The following is a 25,865-nucleotide window of genomic DNA, read 5'->3' on the forward strand; positions in this document are numbered from 1 at the left end:
GTGATTTTTTAGTATCTTCAGGGAGATTGATTCTAAGTATAAAAAGAATTGCAAAGAAATATTGAATTAGTTTCTTAGCTTGCTGTAGTGTTGGTCTGTTGTAGTAATTGTTTAAAAAAAACAGTTTTGTATATGTTGTATGATAGATCAAATAAATATATTCATGTTCAAAATAAGGGTATATATATATATTTTTTCCAGACAGCAGGTACTATTTTATTGGGCCTTGAAAGCTTTAAATACAGAAGTGGGGAGGGCTGGCAGGGGGCAGATATGGACACGCTGGCATTTGAGAATGGGCTTATCAGAAGAATCACATAATCAACAGTTGGACAGAGAGCTGGGGAGAAAGGCAATCTGGGATAGAAGTGGGGTGCCAGCTGGCAGCTGGCCTGATCCTGGTGTCAGGATCATGCCCTACATTAGGACAAAGTCTTTCATGTTTCTGATTTGAGGACAACTTAAAAAAAAAAAAAAAACCCGCCAAATAAAAACACAAAATCAGCTGGAACAAATTGTGGACAGCAGTGCCAGTCATCTCAGAAGACAATGGCCTGCCCTTTGACAATGGCCTTCTGCAGCAGCAGGAGAAGAGTGACTCAGTTACAGAATAGGAAGAGAGGAAGAATTCTGAGGGAGTGGAAATTGAGGTATTGGTATGAACTCTTTTTTTTTTTTAAGATTTTATTTACTTATTCATGAGAGACACACAGAAGCAGACATAGGCAAAGGGAGAAGCAGGCTCCCTGTGGGGAACCTGATGCGGGACTTGATCTTAGGAACCTGGGATCACGACTTGAGCCAAAGGCAGAAGCTCAACTTCTGAGCCACCCAGGTGTTCCTGATTGTTGTTCAGGAACAAATTGTTGTTCTAAAACAAATTATGTAATTTACTAGCTCTGTCGTCAGAAGGGTCTAAAAGCTGGTACCCCAGTAGTAATCAGCATACTTAGCATCCAGATCTTGATTTCTTAATACTTTCCCTCATTCCCTACCAAGAGAAACCAGAATTTTTTTGGGAGGAGAGGCTGATTCTAGGACTATGGCAAGGAAATTACAAGGTGAACCTGGAACATCTTTTATAAGAAAGTAAGGGAGTGCTTAAAAATAGTGGGGGGAAGCACTTCTGCGCACGTACACACACATACACACAGGGGTACATGTCAAAAGAACAAGCCAGCCTGAAGAGGCCTCTTATTGGCTACATTTTGGACATGGTCATAAAAAATAATGACAAAAATGGATCATACACATTAAATTTTAAAAAGTGCCCAGTCCATAGTAAATAAAAAAGGGGAGGAAGAAGGGAAAGATCCTTTTTGCAGAAAAAGGCCAGTTAATAACTGTAGAAGCAGTGTATAACTAGAAAGTAACCACTTTCTAATTTACTCTTGGAATAACTGATTCAGGTAAGAACCATCATCAGTGGGTGCTAAAACTCTTAAGTGAAAGGCTGAATAGGATATTCACAGTCTCAAAGTTTCACTCTCTGGACTTATTAATAACGGAAGACAGCAGTGGGGAAATCTGATAGACTCTACCTTAACCAAATGATCACATTTAACATCACCAATAAGGGAACCAAACTGATATTACTGCCTCTTGCTGTCATGTACTGGGAAGGAGTGTAATCTTCAGAGTTCCTGCCGATAGGATTTAACAGGACTCTGATCACAAGAAATAATTAGACAACCCCAATTATGGGATAGGCTACAAGACAACTGGCCTGGATCTTCAAAAATGTCTGTATTATGAAAGACAAGGAAAGGGTGGGAAGTGTGTAAAAGACCAAAGAGCGTACAACAACCGCACACAATGTGTGGTATTTGGAGCCTGGCTCAAAACAAAACCAGCCACCTATAAAGGATATTACTGGGACATATTAGAGAATATTCTATGGAAGATAAATTTGTTGAGTGTGATAATGAATTGTGGTTGTATGGGAATATCCTTATCCTTAGGCCGAAGTATCTTTGGGCATGAAGGATTATGATGGTACAACTTACTCTCAACTATCAAAAAGAAATTATTTAGGTGGATCAATATATAAACCAAATGTGGCAAAATGTTAGCCAGTGAATCAACATAAAAGGTAAATGGGTGTTTACTGCACCTCTCGTTCAACCTTTCTGTAGGTCCAAAAATAAAAATACTGGGGAAAAGTAAAAGAAGTTACAAAGGTCTTCATCCAAATCCACAGATCAGCTCCAATAGGATTCTGGAAGTACAGGGAGTTCAGGCAAAGGAGCACAAGTCATGGAGAAAGCGAACGGATGGAGGAAAGCTCCGAGGACCTGCGGACTCCCAGATGCACCAGCATTCGCTAGCACATCACTTTCTTCATCTCCTCATTTATAACATGGGGACAATGGCACCTCTTCTAGCATGGTTATTAGGACTGAACTACATCTTGTCCAGAAATATGGGAAATACAGAATTAACTTATTTTTAAGCAATATGTAGTAGGTTACATTTTCAAATAATATGCTTAGTATGTTTTTCTTCAACCTTCAGGTATCTTTTCAGGTAAAGTCCCTCTAAATTTATAGCACTGGGCTTAACGATGAAGTGAAAAAAAAGTATAACAAATACACTACAGTGTCTGAAAAGGAAACAGGAAGCAAGACTGCCTTGAGATGTCCTATCAGGGCCCCTTCAACATTCAATCAACAAAAATTCCAGTGAGCATCTACAATGCATCTGGAAGTGCTCCAGTCTCTGAGACCGGGGCCCAACCCTGATGAACTGACTCTAGTTGCGGGAAGCCTAACAGTTAATTAGCCAGCAAAAACAATTACAGTTTTGGTGAGTACAATCAAAGAAATAAATCGGATGCTGTGGTAAACAGTGGTATTGGGGGATGAGGGAAGCAGCCCACTCTAGTCAGGGAGGGTCTCTGAGCTGGGACCTGAAGGATGAGAAGGAGGCAATTGTGCAAAGGTCTAGGGGGAAATGCAGGTAGGTAGTGAGAACAGCAAGTGTAAGTGCCCTGAGGCAGGAAAAAGCTTGTTTTGAGAACTAGAGATACAATGTGAGTGGTAAGGGAAAGCCGTAGCAGATGAGACTGGAAGATAGGCTGGCCGCAGAGCCATGTGGAGTTTGGCCTTTGAGAGCAAATGAAGTATCCGGAGGGTGCCGAGCCTGGAGTGTGCTCTGCTTTACTCTGCTGCTGCTGGAGACTGGGTGTAGGGGGACAAAAACCCTTCAGTAAAATGGAGTTTCTTAAGGCATATGCTACTCTGAAAAATACTAAATGACTTTGAGGAAATGGAAAGAACTGGCTGAAGAGAGGGAACGGGGAAGACTTGGGGTGGGAGCAAAGAAGGATCTGGAGTTTCCTAATGTAATAGGGGACATTCAGGCAAGTGGTGGTGGTTTCCATCCAAGCCTATCCAAGGGGAGGAACTCCTGGCCAGGGGACCTCAGCCATTCTGGTCCAGTTGGCAAGGCCTTGGATTTTCTGCTTCAGTAGGCATGAGAGGTCCTACGTCAGAGGCTACTGTGAACACTGCACAAGGCGATTTATGCAAAGGGTAGTTTGACACAATGTCATGCAAGATGTCAAGATGTTTTGCTTATTATTATTATTTATCAGGTTCCTAGGCATAACTATGATTATTATTATATTTAATTTTTATTTTAACTTAAAAAAGATTTTATTTATTTATTCATGAGAGACACAGAAAGAGAGAGAGAGGCAGAGACAAGCAGAGGGAGAAGCAGGCTCTACGCAGGTAGCCTGACATGGGACTCGATCCCGGGTCTCCAGGATCACGCCCTGGGCTAAAGGCGGCGCTAAACCGCTGGACCACTGGGGCTACCCTAACTATGATTATTATTTTTAAAGATATTTATTTATTTATTTAGAGCAGGGGGATGAGGAGAGAGGGGCAGAGGAAGAGGGAGAGAAAGAACCTCAAGCAGACTGCACGTTGAGTGTGGAGCCCAACGCAAGGCTCCATCTCACGACTCAGATCACGACCTGAGCCAAAAACCAAGAGTCCCACCTCAACTGACTGAGCTCCCCAGGCACCCCCTAAGGGAACTATTATTATTTTATCATCATCATCATCACTATAGGAATCTCCAACCCAACAGTTACACTGAGCTTTTTATCTTCTCAGCAGATTTTTCTCCATTTATGTCCGTGCCAGCAATGGCTGAAGCCTAGAGTCATACTTCAGACTCAGACACCCAAACCCTGACAAACTGATCTTCAAAGTGCTTCTGTTCCAACCACTACCTTCCCCACTGCACTGCCCACATTCAAGCCACCATGACCCCTCCCAGGACCTTCTCAGTCCTCTGCAAAACTAAAACTACTTGCCATACCTCGGGCAGAGCAACCTTATGCAAAATCACTTTGATGGCTTCTCTTCACTCTTCAAATCAAGTTGACATTCCTTAACATGGCCCAGAAGGCCCTTCATGCCCTATCCATCTACTATTCTAGTCTCCTCTTGTACAATTCTCCCCTTGCTGTCTATATTCCAGTCTACTAGCTTGTTCTACGTTCTTTGGACTCACTAAGCAACTTCTTGCCTCAGGGACTTTGGACATGCTATTTTTTAATATCCTGGAAAACTCTGCCCTATTCACATGGTTAACACTGTTTTTTTTTAAGATTTTATTTATTTATTTATTTATTTATTTATTTATTTATTTATTTATTATTTATTTATGAAAGAGAGATAGCATGAGAGGGGTGTTGGGGGCGAGGGGCAGAGAGAGAGAGGGAGAAGCAGGCTCCCCATGAAGCAGGGGCAGAGAGAGAGAGGGAGAAGCAGGCTCCCCATGAAGCAGGGAGCTGGATGTGGTGCTTGATCCCAGGACCCTGCGATCACGACCTGAGCCAAAAGCAGACACTTTCTCGACTGAGCCACCCAGGAGCCCAACCAATACTTCTTATCCAAGGTGAAGTACCACTTCTTCAGAGAGACCTTTGTGGGTCCCTCCAAAGATAGATTAGGTGCCTTTTTGTACACTTCTCCTTTCCTTGAGCATTTATTTTAATTGTAATTATATGTTATGTGATTATTTGTTTAGGGTCAATCTCTTCACAGTAAGCTCTGTGAGGGCAGGGGTCATGTTGGTCTTATTCGTTGAAGTTTTCCCAATAAGCCAGGCACACAGAAGGCATTTTGTAAATATCTCTTGCCTGGATGAATATATGAATTGAACTCATCTTGTCTGCATCTGCTTTTCTCTCCTCTCTGAACAGGGCTCTTTGTAGGAAGGCTGGGTGTCTCTCCTCAGCGTGAACTGAGGCCTGACTTCTGTGGGCCATCCTGCCTAAGCTGTCTAGCCAAGTGGAATTCAGGAAAAGTAGGTATTTTCTTCCTTTAAATACTGGATGTTTAAATTCCTAAGCATTCACAGTTTCAAAATAAGAGGTATTAATTCACAAGTGTCGGGATCCCTGGGTGGCGCAGCGGTTTGGCGCCTGCCTTTGGCCCGGGGCGCGATCCTAGAGACCCAGGATCGAATCCCACGTCGGGCTCCCGGTGCATGGAGCCTGCTTCTCCCTCTGCCTATGTCTCTGCCTCTCTCTCTCTCTCTCTCTCTCTGTGACTATCATAAATAAATAAAAATTAAAAAAAAATAGTTTAAAAAAAATTCACAAGTGTCAGGAGAGCTCATGGCATAAAGCAATTTGCAACTTTGCTGAGGCTCAAACTTGAGCTGCATGGCTATGGAGCTGGGGTATGGTGGGATTGATTCTCTCGGCCAGAGAAGGCGAGCTCAGTGGGTGGCCCAGCATCTCTGCCTCTGTGGGGCTGCTTTGCTTCCTTTGGAAATATTTACAGAAGATGGGGCTTCAGCATATACTTCTCCCCAAGGTCAAGGGTTTGTACAGAAGTAATTTCACCATATACAGAGAGTTTCTAATGAGGGGTTGGAAATTCCTGAGATTCTATCCCTCTAATCTCCCCTAATGATTCCCTCTAGCATCTTTTTGCTGCACACAGACTTTTGGCAGCAGACCTGGGTTGGAATCCTGGCTCTGCACCTACTTTTCTCTCAGCCTTTGTTTCCTCATCTATAAAAAGGGGATGATACTCACCCTCACGGGGTTATTGGGTTACAAATGTCTGGGTATGCGAACTTACCTAGTCTGTCTTCTTCTCTTCCCCATGCTAACACGTTCCCCTAAGCAAAGCTTAGGCTCCCCATCCTCCTCCCTTCTCTCACCCATGGTACAACTCAGGCTGACCCCAAATGTCTTCCACAATGTCCTCAGACCACTTGCAGAGGGCAGAGGTGACTTAAGAAGCCCTTATGGTAAAAAGCCTACTAACAAGGATACTGACCATTTCAGGGTACCATTTAGCTGTCTTTGGAGGACATTGTTTCCAAACTATTGGTTCTAAATATTTTTTTCTACCTCTTAACTCTCAGTTTCCAAAGAAAGTGGAGAGAATGGTAAGGATAAAATAGCGCTGGAACACACCTCATTTATTCTTGGTTAATATACACTAGTCTAAGGCTTTCCTCTCCCTTGTTAGAAGCATAAAAAGATTCTGGAATGAAAGTGGGTCCCATTTCCATCTTAAGTCACTATTGCCCAAGGCCCAGCTATATTCCCTGGGAAGCAAACCAGAAGTAAATAAGGAGTGTTAAGGTGAACTTTAAGTAAAATCAGGCTGCTTTAATATTAAACTTTCTGTTTGATCTCCAAAAGAACAATTATGTAAACCTTGACGAGGCTACATATAACAGGGAATTTGCCTTTGGGGCTTTGTTCTGAGAAGGACATGTACCTTTCTTTGAGGGTTCTAAAAAATACACAAACTACACAACCACATATCTCATGGCCTTGACGACACACTTTGAAGTTTTAGTTACAGGAGCCTGAAACATAAGAGATTTTGTAGCCTACTCCTGGTGGGCAAAGAAGCAGCCTGAGATTCAACTACCACGGACTGAGTCCTCACTATTTTTTCTCCCATCTGTTAACAATCAGTGTTGGAAATTCTATTTTACTGTCCCCACTTCATAGAAGAAAGTGAGGTTTAGAGACATAAAGTTAGCAGAGTAAGTGGTGGAGTTGGGATTCGAACCCATATCTGTCTTAAATTCAGTGTTTGTTTTTTATTTCTCTACAATAGCTTCCTCAGTTCCAGACCCGAGAGGGGATAAAGGCCATTGTACCTTCCCCAGTGGCATTACTGAGCTAAAATTAACCTCAACATGATCATGGCAAGTAAATATAAAATTTGTCTTATATATACATTTATATATTTACATATACTTATGTATAAATATGTACTTTCCCTCCTACTATTTCAGAGGGAGTAGACCATTGTGTCCTCTACCTTCTAGTACTTCAATCTGGATTTCCTAAGACTGAGGACATTTATTTTCATAAGCCAGGATCATTATCAAAAATAGGACATTAAATATTAGTTTAATACTATGATCTAATCCATTGAAATTTCACCAATCATTTCAGTAACATACTTTATAGCTTCTTTTCCCTGGTTCATGAGCTCATCCAGGATCATGTTTTACATTTAGTATTAATGTGCTTTAGTTTGTTTCTAATCTGGAACAGTTTCTTAGTCTTTTATTTTTTTAAAATATTTTATTTATTTATTCATGAGAGACACAGAGAGAGAGAGAGTCAGAGGCAGAGGGAGAAGCAGGCTCCATGCAGGGAGCCTGACGTGGGACTTGATCCATGGTCTCCAGGATCACACCCTGGTCTGAAGGCAGCGCTAAACCCATGAGCCTCCCGGGCTGTCTGTCTGTCTGTGTTTTTAAGACATTGGCACTTTTGAAGAGTACAGCCCAATTATTTTGTAAAAGGTCTCTCCGGGTGAATTTGTCTGGTGTTTCCTTGTGATTAGATTCAGGTTATGGATTTTTGGCAAGAGCACCTAAGTGATGATGTGTCCTTCTCAGGGCATCACATTAAGAGGAATATGTTTTCTCCCCTAAAAAGTTACTATTCTGGAGGGCACCTGGGTGGTTCAGTTGGTTAAGTGCCTGACTCTTGGTTTCAGCTCAGCTCATGATCTCAGGGTTGTAGGATGATTTCCACTTTGGGCTCCATGCTCAGCAGGGAGTCTGCTGGAGATTCTCTCTCCCTCTCTTGCTCCCATTCCCCCTGCTTGTATGTGCTCTCTTGTTCTCAAATAAAAATAAATAAATAAATAAATAAATAAATAAATAAATAAATAAATAAATAGATAAATAAATAAATCTGCAAAGAAAGTCACTATTTTTCCTTTTAGAATTAATAATTACATCAGTTTTCCCAAGGGCCTTATTAATCTTTGGCTAATAAAATCATTCTCATTTGAAGCGGCTATTCTATTACCCTCGTCAGTATTTACTTCCTGAACATTAATTAGTCTAACTTTCCTGGATCCTCCTTGATCACTGGCTTTGCCTGGGACTTAAGGAAAGCCACTTTCACAGACTTTAGAGTATCTTACAGCTTCTGCAAGATGTATGCTACGCTTTTACCTTGCCACTGATTTGCTCTGGATTTGTATCATATTGACAGATGTTTACAATGTCCATAGCCAATGAACAAATGACCCAACAGACACTCTGCAATGATGGGCCAGGGTAAGATGCCAGGGCTAATCAGGTCATTGCAGAATACTTCTCACGGTATGATGACTTCTGTTTACCTATACAACTTAATAATTGCAAGGACCACTGTATTATCTGCCATAACAAAAATATGTGAATTCTTCTGTTTTGTAGCAGTGATTCCAAACATGCCATTCTTTGTTCCTTATAGCTATAACCAAGGAACGATGCTTTACTTCGGCTAACAAATTAGAATCCCCCACATAACTTCAATTCATAATAATGGCCATTGTGAGACTACCATACAATCTTGTTTGTAAACAAATTACCTCTTAACACATGCTTACCTCTTAACACATGCTGATAACTGGATAACAGGAACTGCAGGTGCTCAACCAGTTCGTCCCAAGTCTGCCACTGGGTTTTATCCGACTGCGGAGAAGTGAAAGCAATTGGTAGGAGGTGCTCTCTTCAGTTACATGCTCAAGGGTGAAGGGGAAGGTGTTCTAGGCCTGACTGAGGCGGGGAAGCATGTACCTGACACTTGAGCAGTGATGTGGAATTGTTCAGAAAGTAGAGGGCCTGGGCCAGAGATAAGGGCAGGCGGGTGGGCGTCTCACAGCTGTGGAGGAATATGATTTCTAACACTTTGCAGCGCAGAAGGTGGCTTTCCATGGTAGTAAAGAACATCTCCCTGTGTGGAGAAGAGAAAGAGGGCTAACCATCACCACTATCACTTTAAGGTAACATATACCACAATTCCCCCTGAAAGCTCTAATGTTTGCCCTAAAACAGAGATAGCTAAGAAGGAATATGATAGATGCCTACATATTCACAAGAAGCTTGTGAAGGAGGCAGAGGTGGATTTGTTCATGAATTAACAACTGCCAGAAAGAGGGAAAAGTCTTTGATACTTGGAAAAGTTTAGGACACATTAAAAAGAGTAAGTTCATATTGTAAGATAATTAATACTGAGAATAAATCTTTCTAAATGTCCACAATGTTCCAGATACTGTTTGGCACAGCAACTATGAAGATACACCAAATAAGGCATTTCTCTCAAAAAGCTGATTGTTGAATAGAGGCAAATGTATGCAGTGGGGACCTAAATAAAATGCAGGGCCAGTGCACCTGTATGTGAGCTGCCTGTGGTGCTCCAGAGATACACACAGGAGAGAGTACATTTGGTCAGGGGACCTCGTGTAGCCTTCTAACGGAGGAGGAGGCATGGGACAGTGGTCTAGCAGGAGCAAAAAAGCTCAAGGCAGGAGGCATTCCACCAGAGGGGGAAAAACCTGGACAAAAAGAAAGAAGTAAAAAGTACACAGCTGTGGGCATTGCAACTTCTTAAATTTCAAGTCTAGGACTTGAGAGTTGCAGAGGGACTCTTGCCTTTGACTTTGTCACTCTGCCTAAAGCAGGGCTTGACCAGCAAAGGTGGACTGGAGCATATTCAGAGTCTCAGAGAAGGAGAGCTACAAAGCTGCAGTTGTGCTTCAGGAAGGTTAATCTAGCTCATTGTTCTATGGTCTTTTTTTTTCTTTTTCCTTAAAGTAGGCTCCACACCCAGCGTGGAAACTGAACCCCCGACCCGAGATCAACACTTGAACTGAGATCAAGAGTCAGTTGCCTAACGGACTGAGCCAGCCACGTGGCTCATTGTTCTAAAAGCAATGTCAGCTTCCCAAAAGAATGTTATAAATCTCAGATGCACAGATTGTATTTCTGGACTTCCTGAAAGTGTTAGCTTATAGGTTTCTTTGTCAGTCCTTGTCAGGTCTGTTGGTTAGAGCAGTTCTGGAAGCAGATAGCTTGTGAACAGATGAGGTGCAGCAATGAGGAACAAAGCTACCCTCAATCCAAGAGGTTTTTCTCCTACAACATCTTGCCCCTTTGTAGTTTTGCAACATTTGGAAAAATAGGAAGTTCTTCACTGCCATTTATAAAAATGATAAATCACAAAGTATCTATTCATTTTTCTTTTCTCCCTTTCCTTTTGTTTTTGCACCAGGTACATATATTATTCGTATAAAAGCAAAGTTTATAAAGCAAAATGAAAAATTTTAACCTTTGCCTTACTATTCAAAAATATTCTTTATTTTTAAAAAGATTTTATTTCTTTATTAGAGAGCACAAGCAAGGGAGAGGCAGGCAAAGGGAGAGGGAGAAGCAGACTCCCTGCACAGCAGGGAGCCTAGTGTAGGACTCAATCCTCAATCCTAGGACCCTGTGATCATGACCTGAGCCAAAGGCAGATGCTTAATCCACTGAGCCATCCAGGCACCATATTCAAAAGTTTTAAAGTCTATAATATTTGTGAAACTCCATTTTATCTCTTTAGTGATTTGAAAATCATTTTATACCTTCTCTGACAAATTTTATTCTTTTTTTTAAAAATTTTATTTATTTATGATAGCCACACAGAGAGAGAGAGGCAGAGACACAGGCAGAGGGAGAAGCAGGCTCCATGCACCTGGAGCCCGATGTGGGATTCGATCTCGAGTCTCCAGGATCGCACCCTGGGCCAAAGGCAGGCGCTAAACCGCTGCGCCACCCAGGGATCCCTATTCTTTTTTTTTTTTTTTTTAAGATTTATTTATTTATTCATGAAAGACACAGAGAGAGAGGCAGACACATAGGCAGGCTCCCCCCACGGAGCCTGATGTGCGACTCGATCCTGGATCCTGGGATCACGCCCTGAGCTGAAAGCAGAAGCTCAACCACTGAGCCACCCAGGTGTCCCTCTTCTCTTTTTTTAAGTAGGCTCCATATCCAGTGTGGAGCCCAACACAGGACTTGAACTCACAACCCTGAGATCAAGACCTGGACTGAGATCAAGAGTCAGATGCTTAATTGACTGAGCCACCTAGGTGCCCCACAAGTTTTCTTCTTTGATGCAAGGAACTCCAAATGATTACACTTGCAAGATATTCCCCAAATTCTTTTTAAGTCCAATTTCTAGTGGCATTTGAGTGGCTCAGTTGGTTAAACACCCAACTCTTGGTTTCAGCTCAGGTCAGGATCTTGTGGGTCATGGGACTGAGTCCTGCATCAGGCTCCATGCTCAGAGGGGAGTCTCAGGCAGACTTATGTGCACTCTCTCTCTCTGAAATAAATAAATAAAATCTCTTTAAAAAGTCAAATTTCTACTCTGTATTTGGCCTATTTCTCTCACAACACAGTTTTCCTATTCAATAACCTTTTATTTCAAACTGTATCTTCTCTTCTAATTTTGTTTCTAGGGCCTGTGTTTGTCTTGCTTTTATAATCCACAGGTGGCAAACTCAGAAATATACAAAAGATAAAAACATAATTTTAATGCATTGGCCATAGTAGGAAATGGAGGTACAATATCTATTGCAATTGATATTTGAATTTCAAAAACAAGATATAGAGGAAGGTCAACATCTAGATTCATAGAACACCTGGTATTGGATTTACCCTCCTGTCATTAACAATTATAAAACTGGAGAAATATATGCAATAACTATTTTCAGGCGTTGGACAAGCTGCTTCAAAGTACTGTTATTCTTTTTTTAAAATATTTTATTTATTTATTCATGAAAGACACACAGATAGAGGCAGAGACACAGGCAGAGAGAAGCAGGCTCCACGCAGGAAGCCCGATGCGGAACTCGATCCCGGAACCCCGGGATCATACCCTGAGCCAGAGGCAGACACTCAACCACTGAGCCACCCAGGCATCCCCAAAGCACTGTTATTCTTAAAAGAAGGGAAACAAAAGTGGTAAACCCCACATTTATCCCAGATTTCTTATGGGGGACATTTTCTAACTAAGGCAGAGGAAAATATGGGCCCCAAACACAAAGCAGTAGGCTTGCTGGGCAGAGCAGAGACTGGCAGTCAGGACAGCTGAGGTGGCTGGAACTTGTGTTGGAGGAGAAGGAGTTTAAGAAATGTGTGTAAAGGGGACCTTGGCACATGTGCAGGAAGAAGCTCAAAAAGCTGAGAAAGAATAGCAACTGGAGGGTTGTGAGCTGATTGGAGATTCTGGAGATTTCCCAATGCTGAGATACACTGGGGTTTCAATGAGCCAGAGTGGAGAGACCTCACTGAACATCCTGGGCCTTCATTTGAGACCCCAAAAGGACTAGCCTCAAGACTCAAGCCCTTTAATAAGGTCTGCTTTAGAAGCACCCTTACAAATGCTAGAAACAACCCTCAGCAGGAAAAAGCTAATCTGCCAACAAATCAATTAAATAGCAGAATAAAACTCAATACTCTTTAAAAAAAACAGGCAGCATTCATAATGTCCAGCAAACAGCAAAAAATTATTAGACATAGGAAAAAGTGGGAAAATATGATTCATAACCAGGAGCAAAATGTCCAGAGAAACAAAGTCCAGTGACGTTAGAATTAGTAGACAAGGCCTTTAGAAAAGCTATTATAAATGTTCAAAATTAACCAACCAACCAATCAACTAAGATGTATATAGTGAGTGACTAGGTGGGGAATATCAGCAAAGAGAGACAGAAACTATAAAAAATGAAATAAATGGAAACTCCAGATCTGAAAAATATAATATTTGAAATGGGAAGAAAGAAAAAAAAAAAAAAAAAGACCATCAGATAGGCTTAATAGCACACTGGGCACTGTGAAAGCAAAGGTCAGGGATCCTGAACTCTATCCAAACTGAAATAGAGAAAAATGTCAAGAAAAAACAAAGCAAATAGAAAACATCAGAACCTTGCTGATCTGTGAAACAGTGGCAAGCAATTCAACATACATGCACTTGAATCCCCAGAATAAGATGAGAGTTTGGGGCAAAAAAATTATGGTCAAAATGTTTCAAAATTTGATGAAAAAAACCAACTCACAGATTTAAGAAGCTTAGTAAACCCCAAGCAGGATAAATGTAAATAAAATCACACGTAGGTATCATAACCAAATTGTTGAAAATCAAAAATAAAGCAGCCAGAGAAAAAAGACCCATGGACATAGAGGGGAACAATAGTTAGATATTCTAATAACTTTACATTGGTAAACCAGGAGAAAATGGAACATCTTTAAAATAAAGAAAAAAAATACCTATCAACCTAGAATTTACATCAAGTAAAAACGCCATTCCTCATTGAAGGCATAAAAACATTTTCAGATAAAAGCTGAGAGGATTTCTTACAAGTAAACCTGCACTACAAAAAGTACTTTAAAAAGTAAGTTCTTTGGGTGGATAAGAAATGACACCAAATGGAACTTGAATTTTTAAGAAAGAACACCAGAAATGGTAACTGTGTGGGTCCCGTGTATGTTTTTTTTTTTGTAATACCATCAAGCAATTAACTCAATTCTGGCACTCTCTACCTGAAGACATCATCAGATCCCACAGGTCTCTGGGCTTGGTCCTATGAGACTCCCTCCCTCCTGACTTCAGATGCCACTCTCACATTGAGATTGTCATCTGTGTTTCTGGATGACTGACTGTAGATCAGAGGTTCCCAGGTCTCTCTCCTCAGATTCAATTAATTTGCTAGAGCAGTTCATAAAACTAAAAAAAAAAAAAAAAAAAAAATTACTTACTAGTTTACCAGTTTTTATAAAGGGACAGGAACAGCCAGATGGAAGAGATGTATAGGGTAAGGTATGTGGGAAGGGGTGAAAAGCTTCCAAGCTCTCTGAGGCTGTCATTCTCCCTGTGTTCACTGTACTGTGAGCTTCCAGAGCCCTGTCTTCTTGGGTTTTTATGGAGGCTTCGTTAGATAGGCATGGTGGATTAAATCACTGATCATTTGTGATTAAACTCAATCCCCAGACCCTCTCACCTCCTTGTAGGAGTGGATGGGGTAGGAGTTGGGGGGTTGGGACAAAGTTCCTGGACAACCAGCTCCCACTCTTACCCTAGGGACATTCCAAAAGTCACCTCATTAACATAATAAAAAACACTTTTCTCTCTTCTCACTTAGGAAGTCCAAGAGTTTTAGGAGCTCTGTGCCAGAAATGGGATGAAGACTAAATATATATTTCTTAGTATAAATCACAGTATTGTGGTGTGTAAATAAAAAGACCCTCCCCACATCATCTCTTAAATTTATTTTAAAAACAAGTAGGGGGCAGCCCGGGTGGCTCAGTGGTTGGTTTAGCGCCACCTTCAGCCCAGGGCCTGATCCTGGAGATCCAGGATGGAGTCCCACGTCAGGCTCCCTGCATGGAGCCTGCTTCTCCCTCTGCCTGTGTCTCTGCCCCTCTCCCTCTCTCTGTCTCTCATGAATAAATAAATAAAATCTTTAAAAAAAAAAAGATGGGTTTATATTTTAATAAATAATTAATTAATGAACTGAATGCTTTCCCCCAGATCATTAAAAAAGGCAAAGATGTCTGCATTTACCACTGCTATTCAATATAGTTGTGGAAGTTCTAGCCAGTGCAAAAAGGCAAGAAGAGGAAATAAAAGGCATAAAGATTCTAGAAAGGGAGAAATAAAACTATCCCTGTTTGCAGATGACACAGTGACACACATCTGTGTAAACAAATCCCAAGGAATCTTAGCACAAAACTATTATCCATAAAAGGAAAAGTTGCTAAGTTGTATTCTATAAACATTTAAAACTTTTGCTCTGTGAAAGATCTTGTTTAGAGGCTGAAAAGACAAACTACAAAATAGTAGAAAATTCTTGCAAACCACAGATCTGACAAGAAAGTAGTATCTAGAATACAGAAAGATTCTCAAAACTCAACAGTAAAAAAGCAAACAATCCACTTAGAAACTGAAAAAAAAGAGACATTTCAGTAAAGTTACACAGATGGCAATAAGCACATGAGAAGATGTTCAAATTCATTAGCCATTAGGGAAATAAAAATGAAAATCATGAGATATCACCATAACCTATTAGAATGGCTAGAATAAAAAAGAGTGGCAACACCAAATGCTGGCCAGGATGCAGAGAAGTGGATCACACATATGTTTTTGGTGAGGATGTAAAATAGTACAGCCAGTTTGGTATTTCTTAAAAACTAAACATGCAATTAACATATGATACAAAAATCATACTCCTTGGTGTTTATTCCAGAGACATGAAAACTTATGTTCAGATGAAGATTTATGTGAAATATATGAATATTTATAGCAGCTTTATTCCTAATAGTCCTAAACTGTAAAGAAATAGATATCCTCAATGGTAGTTAAAAAGAAAAATCCATGGTACATTCCCACCATGAAATACTATTCAGTAATAAAAACTGATTAACTATTGATACACATAACAACCTGAGTGAATCTCTAGGGAATTATACTGAATGAAAAAAGCTAACCCCAAAAGGTTATATACTGTATAATTCCATTTATAAAATATTCCTGAAATGAGAGGTGCTTGGGTATGTAAAGGGACCCTTGCAGAAAGATGCTCAGTGGGTTAAGCGTTTGCCTTGGTCTCAGGTCATGCATTGGGCTCCTTGCTCAGCAGGGAATCTTCTGCTTCCTCTGCCCCTCATCCTGTTTGTACTCTCTCTCTTTTTCTCTCTCAAATAAATAAATAAAATCTTAAAAAAGGATTCTTGAAATGGCAAAAATATAAAAACGGAGATCAGTTTACCTGCCAGGGGTTAAGAAAACATAGGGTGGGGGTGGGTAGTGTGTATGCCTATAAAATGGCAACGTGAGTAATCCTTGTGGTGATGAAAAGGCTCTGTATCTTGGCTTGTATCAATCTTGATATGCTGGCTGTGATAATGCACTATAGTTTTGCAATATATTTATCACTGGGGAAACTGTAAAGAGTATATGGGATCTCTCTGTATTATTACTTATAATTAGTGCAAATACATAATTATGTCAAAATGAAATTTTAATTATAAAAAGCTAAGAGCTGGGGCACCTGGGTGACTCAGGGGTTGAGTGCCTGCCTTGGCTCAGGTCGTGATTCCGGGGTCCTGGGATTGAGTCCCACATAGGAGCCTGCTTCTCCCTCTATGTCTCTGCTTCTTTCTCTGTGTCTCTCATGAATAAACAAATAAAATCTTAAGAAAAAAAAAAAAGCTAAGAGCCAATAGGAAAATACAATGAAATAATAGAATACTTAATCCAAAAGAAGGCAGAAAAAGAGGTAAAAATGAACAAAGGACAAAAGAGACAAGTAGGAAACAAAAAGCAAGATGACAGATATAAAACCAACAATTAAATGTAAATAGAATAAGTAACTCCCATTAAAAGGCAGGGATTATCAGCTGACTAAAAAAATCCAGATTATATTATATTTACAACAAATATACCTTTTTTAAAAAAAATTAACTTTTTGTTAGACTCCTAGAAGAGTTGCAAGAATAGTACAAAGAATTCCCAAACACCCTTAATACTTTTCACCAAATGCTTATCACATCTTCTTTATCCTTCCCTCTGTTTTTCAATTTTCTTCTCTGAACTTCTTGAGAGTAAGTTGCAGACATCATGCCCATTTACCCCTAAATACTTCACTGTATAATTCCTAAAACAAGGACATTCTCTTAGATAACTAGATACAATGATCAAAATCAGGAAATTAATTTTATTGCAATGCTATTATATTATCCAAGAACTTTAATCAGATTTTTTCATTGTCCTCATAATGCTATTTATAGCAAAAGAAAATCACAGATTACACATTGCATTCAGTTGACTGTTTTTGCAAGTCCTTTGACTTTGAACTGGGACAGTTCCTCAACTTCATTTTGTCCTTCATGACATTGACATTTTTTAAAAGTGCAGGTCAGTTTTTTTCATAGACTATTTGTCATTTGGGATTTGTCTGATATTTCTCCACAATTAGATTGAGGTTATGCATTTTTGGGCAAGAGTATTGCAAGAATTATATTGTTTTTCTCAGTGCATCATATGAAAAGACATACGATGCCAACTTGTCTTATTGTTAATGCTAACTTTGAACACTTAGTGACTAAGGTAATGCCTCCACTCTAAAGTTATTATTTTCCCATTATAATTAATGAATATCTTATGGCAATATACCTTGACATTATGAAAATACCTTGATACTCCAGAAACTTTCACCATTTTAATATTCATTCATACCTGAATTAACTATTATGATGGTTGTCAAGTGGCATTTTTTCCTAACTCATTGTTTCTTTTTACATTTATTAGTTGGCTTTCAACTGTAAGGAAGAACATCCCTTCTCTTCCTTCCTTCTTGACAGTATTAGAATCATAGATTCTTATTTTATTTAATAGTTACAGTCTTTTACTCTCAATATTTATTTTGATGCCTAAATTATCCCAGATTTGGTCAGTAGAAGCCCTTTAACCTACCATGTTCTGAACATCCTTTGAACATTTCCTTACTTCCTGGCACAAGATGTTCCAGGTTCATCTTGTATTTTTCCCTACCTTAGCTGTGCAATCATCCTCTTCTTCAAGAAACTCTGGTTTCTTTTACTGTAAATTGGTATTTAGAAACAAATGTCTGGGTACTATGTGAGCTTATTGCTACTAAGGTGTAATTATTTCTATGTTCTCTCAGTGGGTAGAGGTAGGAAAAAGATGTATGAATACACACACATCTATATCTATTCCTTTATCTATCTATATTTGTTAGAAACCACAAGTTCATACTGATACCTCCAATTCCAATCTAGCACCACAGGGCTCCTTCTATCCTTTCCCCTTTTCATATGTGTAACTCTCTTCTCTGACCATAAGAAACTTGGCTTTCATTATCCACAATACATTTATTTGTTTAATCCTAGAATACACATAAGATAGTTTTTGAATTGTTAACTCATACCTCTGTGAAAAAGAATCTACTAACTAGAGTTCAATATTTATTTACAGTTCGTTTTCTCTTTAGCCTGAGAGTATTTAGTCCAAATACTATGTTTTAAATTACTCGGACAGATTAGTGGTTGCCAGGGATTGGGGAAGATGGATGGTGTGGCCATAAAAGGAAAGGGATCCTTGTGGAGATGAGACAGTTCTGTATATCTGGATTGTGCTGATAGTTACATGAATCTACATGTGATTGCATTGCACACAAATGAGTGCATATAAAATGGGTGAAATCTGTATATGTTCTATGGATTGTACCAATGTTAATTTCCTGTTAGTGATATTGTACTATAGTTATGTAAGAGGTAATCACTGGAGGAAAACAGAGTGAAAGATACATAGGACCTCTCTGTTTTGTTTTTTGCAGCCTCCTATGAATCCATAATTATTTAAAAATAAAAACTGAAAAAAAAGTTACTTGGGCTTGTTCTCCCTCACACCCCTTCCTTCTCTCCAGTTATGTTATTAAAACACAGGTTAATTTGTATCTGTATTCCATCTTAGGCCCTCCCTTGTTGATATATCTTTCAACTCTCTTGTTAACTTATTTTCCTTTTTTGAGAATATAAAACATTAATGTGGTTCCTAAAGTTTTAACTATACAAAGAAGTATACTTGGAAGTATTATGCCACCAACACCACCACTAGTATTACTCTGGCCTACATTTTCTTCTTTTCAGCCCATTCCCAGCCATTCCCTGTACATAAGCAATTTGATTAGTTTGCCATTTATCTTAACTTGCCATTTATCTTAACTTTTTTGACAAATGAGGATAATCATGTACATTTAAAAATTTCTCCCTTCTTACAAAAAGATACATATACTTACTATGCATACTCTTTTGTATTTTGCTTTCTTAACAATATATTTTGGAAATCAGCTCAGTAATTTTGCTCCTACTTTTAATTTTTATTTTTTTATAGCTGTTTAATATTCCACTGGGTAGATGTACTACAGCTATTCAGCCACTGCCCTATGTATGGGCTTTTGGGTTGTTTCTAATATTTTACAATTACAAACAATGCTGTAATGAATATCCTACATATCGTATTTTCATACTGTTAGAAGTGTGTCTTCAGGGCAAATTCCTAGAAGTCAGATTGTTGAGTCGAGAGGTAAATATACACTTAGTTTTGTTAGATATTGCAAAATTCCTGATAGATTTGTACCATTTTGCATTACCACCAGCAATGTGTGAGTACTTGGTTTCTTAAAACTTCTCTAATGGAGTGTATTTATTGTACCTCAAAATTCTATTTGGATAGGTGAAAAATGGTATCTCACTGTAGTTTTTAATTTATATTTCTCTAAATATGAGTAAAGTTGAACATTATAAGAAAATGAAATTACAGATCAATATTTTTTGTAAACACAGATGAGAAAGCCCTTAACAAAATATTAGTAAGTGGAATCTGTCAATACACAAAAAGGGTAACATATCACAACCAAGTACAATTTTTTAATTCCAGAATGAAGGTTGGTTTAACATTAGGAAATTAATCAATGTAATTCATCACATCAATGGAATAAAGAAGAAAAATTATGATTATCTCAATAGATGCAGAAAATATATTTAACAAATTTCAATACCTATTCTTCATAAAAGGACTCCACTCAATAAACTAGAAATAGAAGGAAGCTTCCTCAATCTGATAGAGGACCCCTATGAAACATCTACAGCTAACATTACACTTAATGGTCAAAGACTGAATGTTTCCCCAAAGATCAGGGATAAGGCAAGGATGTCTGCTCTTACTACTTCTCCAACATTCTGTTGGATTACTAGTCCATATAATAAGGCAGGAAAAAGAAGCAAAAGGAATATTGATGGGAAAGGAAGATGTTAAACTTAAATGTTTTTATTTGTAGACAATATGATTGTGTATATAGAAAATCCCAAGAAAACTGAAAAAAAATTCCCAGTAGATATAATAGGTGAATTTAGCAAGGTTGCAGGATTTGTATATACTATCAATGAACCATTGGAACATGATAGGTCACATGGTTATGCATTTGTCAAAACCCATGGAATATTTGTGTAAATTAGTTATACAATTTAATTGTATGTAACGTATATCTGAACTTAAAACAATTTTAAATAAATCAAGGTAAAGGCTATATAAATTATATTCTAGTATAATCTGGGTGATTGCCAATTTGCCCATTCTGAGTTTTAAAATAGGATCAGGCTTTATTTAAATTATTTTTGTCAATGTTAAGTCTAAATGTGTTTATAGTTACCCATTCCTTAGATTTCCCATCTCTCATAAGAATCTGGGCTTAAATGAATGAATGGTATGGGATTTGGACCCAAACGAAATAATCCTGACAAAGTGATAGAGCAAGCATGACATTTATGTACACTTCTTTTGATCTGACTACTATAACATATGGACTTCTTTGAATACTGAACTTGGGATTAAAAAGTCCTGGCTTTAAATATGTATGAATCTAATTAGCTGTGTAACTTTGGATTAATTATTTCCTTATTTTGAGTATTTTTCTCACTTGCTAAATAGGGAGAATAACATCATAGTTTCATGAAAATATAACAGACAATTACAGGCACATTGCAGGGACCCAATAAATGTTTTTCTTAACCTTAGTGGGGTACTTTTATTAAATCTTGATTACAGCACTATTTGATTTGACATTTTATTCTAATAGAAGAACCAGAACTGTATAATAGTCTTAGCTGCCAACTGGGAGTTTAGGGGTTAGGCATGAGAAGTCAGACATAGAGCTGATGGAGATAATTTCCCCAAGGGTTACAATGGCTCTCTCATGGTTATTTCCTGTGCTAGCAACTATTCATGAATTCATATTCATTCATTTATTTTTTTCCTCTAGATTCTAAAATTACTGGTTAAAAGGAGGAATTGTTGGTCCTAGCCAAGAACTCTATTTCTTTATCCCCTCCTAAGGGAAAGCTTTACTAATTCATGCTTAGAGAAACTGAATTTTTAATTCTTACTCTCTGGGCTTTTTCTACAGGTCCAACTGTTGTCACCTCTTCTTCCCCTAATAGTGGACATGCCTACTTCATTCATCAAGCCTCTAGTGAACATTTATATCAGGCTCTATGGTTGAGGATCAGGGAATAGCTGAACCTTGAGGGATGAGTAAAGTTATTAGCCAAATGAATTAAATAAGAAACTGTAGGCTCCAGTTATGGTATCCTGCCTATTTCAAGAACCTATGCCTTAGTTGCACATAATTCATTGAGAACCTTTTTTTTTCCCAAAAGGTTAAAGAGACAGGAACTATCTCTCCACCTCTTTTTTTTTTTTTTCCCCCAATTTAACTACTGCTCAGAATTTTCTTTTGAAATTCTGTTCCCAGGGGTACCTGGGTGGTACAGTTGGTTGGGCATCTGACTCTTGGTTTTGGCTTAGGTCATGATCCTGGAATCGTGGGATTGAGTCCCAAGTTAGGTTCCACACTTAGTGTGGAATCTGCTTGAGACTCTCTCTCCCTCTGCCCCTCACCCCTACTCGCTCTTCTCTAAAATAAATAAATCGTAAAAAAAAAAAAAAAAAAAAAAAAGACATTCTATTCCCAGAACATAAGACAGAAACAAAACTAAGACTCACCTCTGACTCCTCTCAGGAATGTCCAGCACAAACCCAAACATCATCTCAGCAATTTTATTGGAGCTGCAGGTGGGGGTCCTGTCTACCTCTACGGCTATGGACAGCATCCTTTGCAGCTGACACACAATCCTGTGTCCAGAACATAGAATACAAGTGAGTGGGAGAATGTGGCAAAGAGCCACCCTGCTAGTTGAGAGGTCCCCTCCCGTCTATGAAAAGATCTTGTAAAGCACATACTAGGTCAGAAAGAACTACTCAAGCTATCAGCATGCTTTTATTTAGCAATTTCACCTACCTGAATCCCTTTTGCCAGATCATACTATCTGAACCTCTCAGAACTTGTGGTTGAGCTGTAAAAGCAAGCTCCTTTTAAATTCAAAGATAGAAACATTTGATCTTAAGGATCTAGATAGCTTTAAGGATCTAACTTATAACTTCTCTATTTTCCAGATGAAGAAACGGGTCCAGGATGACTATTAGTCACTTGAACTTCTTTGATACAGGAGAAAATACATATTTACCATATGATTTTCCTGTCACTGATTCCTTTACAATTATCTTTTACAAAGTTCAGTCTCAGAACTTCAGCTGGTGGACTTTGACCCTCTCTCCCATCAAGACCTAAATGTGGGAGAAAGCCAGGCTGGTAAGGCAAAAAGAATTTAGGCTTTCCCTCAGAAAGGTGGGCCTGGCCTGAAGTCAGCCTTTTTTAACATGCATTTTTATTTGTGATGGAAGAAAGGGCTCTGTTTTCAGAAAATCTTCAGCTAGTAACACAATAGGTGGGCCAGGGGCTTTGGCATCAGATTCTGCAATGACATTACAGGCTCTATGATCACAAGCTGGTCAACTTTTGAGAAGTTACTAAACTGCTCTGAGCCCAAGTCTTCTCATCTCTAAAACGGGGGAATAATACCATCTTTTTCATGAAGTTATAAGTGCTGTGTAAGATATCTGGCAGATTCACACTTATTAATGGTAAATGGTAGTGCCTATCGTTAAGATCATGATAAACTGACTTTTCAAGGGCCTTATTTTTATTTCTAGCAATATTTACTTATAATAAATAATAGTAATAAAATAGATTATGATAAAGATTTTCTTCTATTGTAGGAATAGTGTCTGCTTCTCTCTTGGATCTATATACTAGGGTTCTAAGATAGCCCTACTTTAGGGCCTCCCCCACCCAGTCAAGCAAGTGCTTTATTGTTCTAAACATTCTCCCTTTAAATACAAGATTCTCTCTTCAATTAGTTAAAACCCATAGGCCTTATATGAAAATTAGATTGGGGCAACTAGATTATAAAATAGTGTTATGAATTTAGGCATAAATGTTGTATTTGAAATGTCAAATGTGACTGGCTTTTAATAGTATGACTGACATGGAATGGTAGGTTACTTATAAGGACAGCTCTGGATCCTAAAATCTTGGCATCTCTCAAAAAATGCCAAAACCACTCTCAAGCCCATAAAAGAAACGCCAAGAATCTCTTCTCAGTGTGGTCTGAGGTAATGGGACCTGCCCTGGTCTGAGTCATTGCTGTTATAACTTGCTAGAATCTGCAGGTTGAATTGCTATTCTTCTCTCAGGACTGGAGGAGAGACATAAAGTTCCCTGAGGACTACAGGCTGCTGGAACACCCACTATCCATGACTTCTCTTCCATCAATGGTCATCTGAAGTGATGAGCAGCTGCAACCCTGCACTGTCACTTAGAATCCAGGAAACAAAATTCCCTAGCTTTTGTTTCACTTCGACTTTATGAACTTAAGTTCACTTAGTGAAGTCCTATTCATCTGAGAGGGAAAGCATCTGCTTTTGTTAAACTTTGGCATAGAATTTAGACAAACTAAGCCAGTCTTTAGTAAGAATCAGCCTATGTTTCAAGAGCCTGTTAATTTTGTGGAAACTTCTTTTAGGAATACTGCTGTTCTTTACTGCAATAAATCCCAACAGCCCTGGGAAAGACAATTTGTGCCTGCTCCTTACAGCTGATTGGTGTTCTTTGTCAGGTTGGCCTGGGGAGAAGGATGGTTACTGCTGGCCTTCAAGATTCCTGTTGCTGAAGAGGTTTGATTCCCATTTGGGGGCTGAGTTAATCCATCTTCAGTTACTACTTTGACCAACCACTTGATAACATCCCTGCAATGGAAAAAAGATTAGAACAAAAAAAGTTTAAACTTCTGTCTTATTGTATGGTGCTCAAAACCACAGCCTTAAACCTGGGCTCTGAAGCCCCTAGATTTCTCCAAAGGCAATGAAGAGGGATCTTAGGTGATTTTCAATATTTAAACAAGTCTAATGGAAACCCTACATTTAATTGCAGTAAGCTTATAACAGCTAGCTGAAATATTGACATTTTCCTGAGATTATTGAAAGGTACCTCTGAGGTCAAAGAGTATCCATGGCCTCCTGACCAGGAACATTTCCTGGAGCAGATGGAAAGTCAGACCGGATGACCACTCAGGTCCTTGCTGGCTTTCTAGGATTAGGTATCATCTACTAATGCAAATAACGGAGGTTTAGAGTATGTGCAATAGAGTCATACTATATACAGGGTGAAGGCTCTAAAAGTTAGTAAGGTAAAACCATCTCAAACAGTCAAAATTACTATTGATGATCACTTAGGTAACCCAGGTAAAAATGGCAGATTTAATACACACTTCTAATTTTGTTACCTCCTAAAATCCCACTGATGCTATAGTAAATAATTCTTTTAAAAAATCCACAAGGAATGGGAAGAAAGGAAAGGAGACAACAACAGTGAAATTTTAGAGGATGGAAGGGAAATGAAGTATATTCACAAAATAGAATACTACATAGTGAAAATGAATAAGCTACAGTGATAAGTAACAGTATGGACAAACCTTAGTACTCTATAATATAAAGTGAAAAATAAGTCCCAATAGATTATGTATGGCATGATATCCTTTAATATACAGCAGAAAGGAACTAAAATATACTGTATAGGAACACATTTTTAGATATAAAATTACATAAAAATGGAAAGGAAATGATGCACATTCAATATGTTGATCACTTTGGGTGCAGGAAGGTGCAAAAGTAGGTGATGGGGGATGGATGCATGGTTAGATGCAGGTAATTGTCAAGGTCCCAGCCTTTGATTTGAGGAGTCAATTAAGAGATGCTAATCATAAAATCAAAAGTTACCAATTAACTAAATAAGGCAAGTGTATTCATGCTTTTTTTTTTAAGATTTTATTTATTTATTCATGAGAGACACAGAGAGAGAGAGGCAGAGACACAGGCAGAGGGAGAAGCAGGCTCCATGCAGGGAGCCCAACGTGGGACTCGATCCCGGGTCTGCAGGATCACGCCCTGGACTGAAGGCGGCACTTAAACTGCTGAGCCACCAGGGTTGCCCCTCATGCTTTAAGGATGATTTCTTTTTTAAGAGAGGAAGAGAAGTCAGGGTCGGCACAGAGGGAGAGGGAGAGAAAGAATGTAAGCAGGCTCCACGCCCAGCATGGAACCCAATGTGCGGCTTGATCTCACAAACCTGAGATCATGACCTGAGTTGAAAATCAAGAGTCAAATGCTTAACTAACTGAGCTACCCATGTGCTCCTTCCCTTTAAGGATGATTCTTTTTTTTTTAATTTAAGATTTTATTTATTTGTTTATGAGAGACACACAGAGAGAGGCAGAGACATGGGAGAGGGAGAAGCAGGCTCCCTTCAGGGAGCCTCATGTGGGACTTGATCCCAGGACTCTGGGATCACAATCTGAGCGAAAGGCAGATGTTCAACCACTTAGCCACCGAGATGCTTAAGGATGATTCTTAATCTGACTTTAGCAAAGGGATGGATTTTATTTTATTTATTCTTTTTCTAAAGATTTTATTTATTCATCCATGAGAGACACACACAGAGAGAGGCAGAGACACAGGCAGAGGGAGAAGCAGGCTCCATGCAGGGAGCCTGATGTGGGACTCGATT

General features: G+C 39.0%; 1 protein-coding gene across 1 annotated transcript in view; it reads right to left on the bottom strand.

Annotated features, from left to right (window-relative positions):
• The window catches only part of SIMC1 (SUMO interacting motifs containing 1), a 78,265-nt gene that overhangs the window by 2,426 nt on the left and 49,974 nt on the right, over positions 1 to 25,865 (bottom strand). Inside the window, exons 6-9 of the mRNA XM_072824070.1 lie at positions 23,897 to 24,049; positions 21,908 to 22,036; positions 9,082 to 9,238; positions 8,892 to 8,976 (exon numbers count right to left, since the gene is read on the bottom strand). Coding sequence (XP_072680171.1) covers positions 8,892 to 8,976; positions 9,082 to 9,238; positions 21,908 to 22,036; positions 23,897 to 24,049 — 524 coding nt within the window. The remainder of the gene's footprint in view (positions 1 to 8,891; positions 8,977 to 9,081; positions 9,239 to 21,907; positions 22,037 to 23,896; positions 24,050 to 25,865) is intronic.

This window comes from Canis lupus, chromosome 4, assembly GCF_048164855.1.
Source record: "Canis lupus baileyi chromosome 4, mCanLup2.hap1, whole genome shotgun sequence".
Classification (NCBI taxonomy): Eukaryota; Metazoa; Chordata; class Mammalia; order Carnivora; family Canidae; genus Canis; species Canis lupus.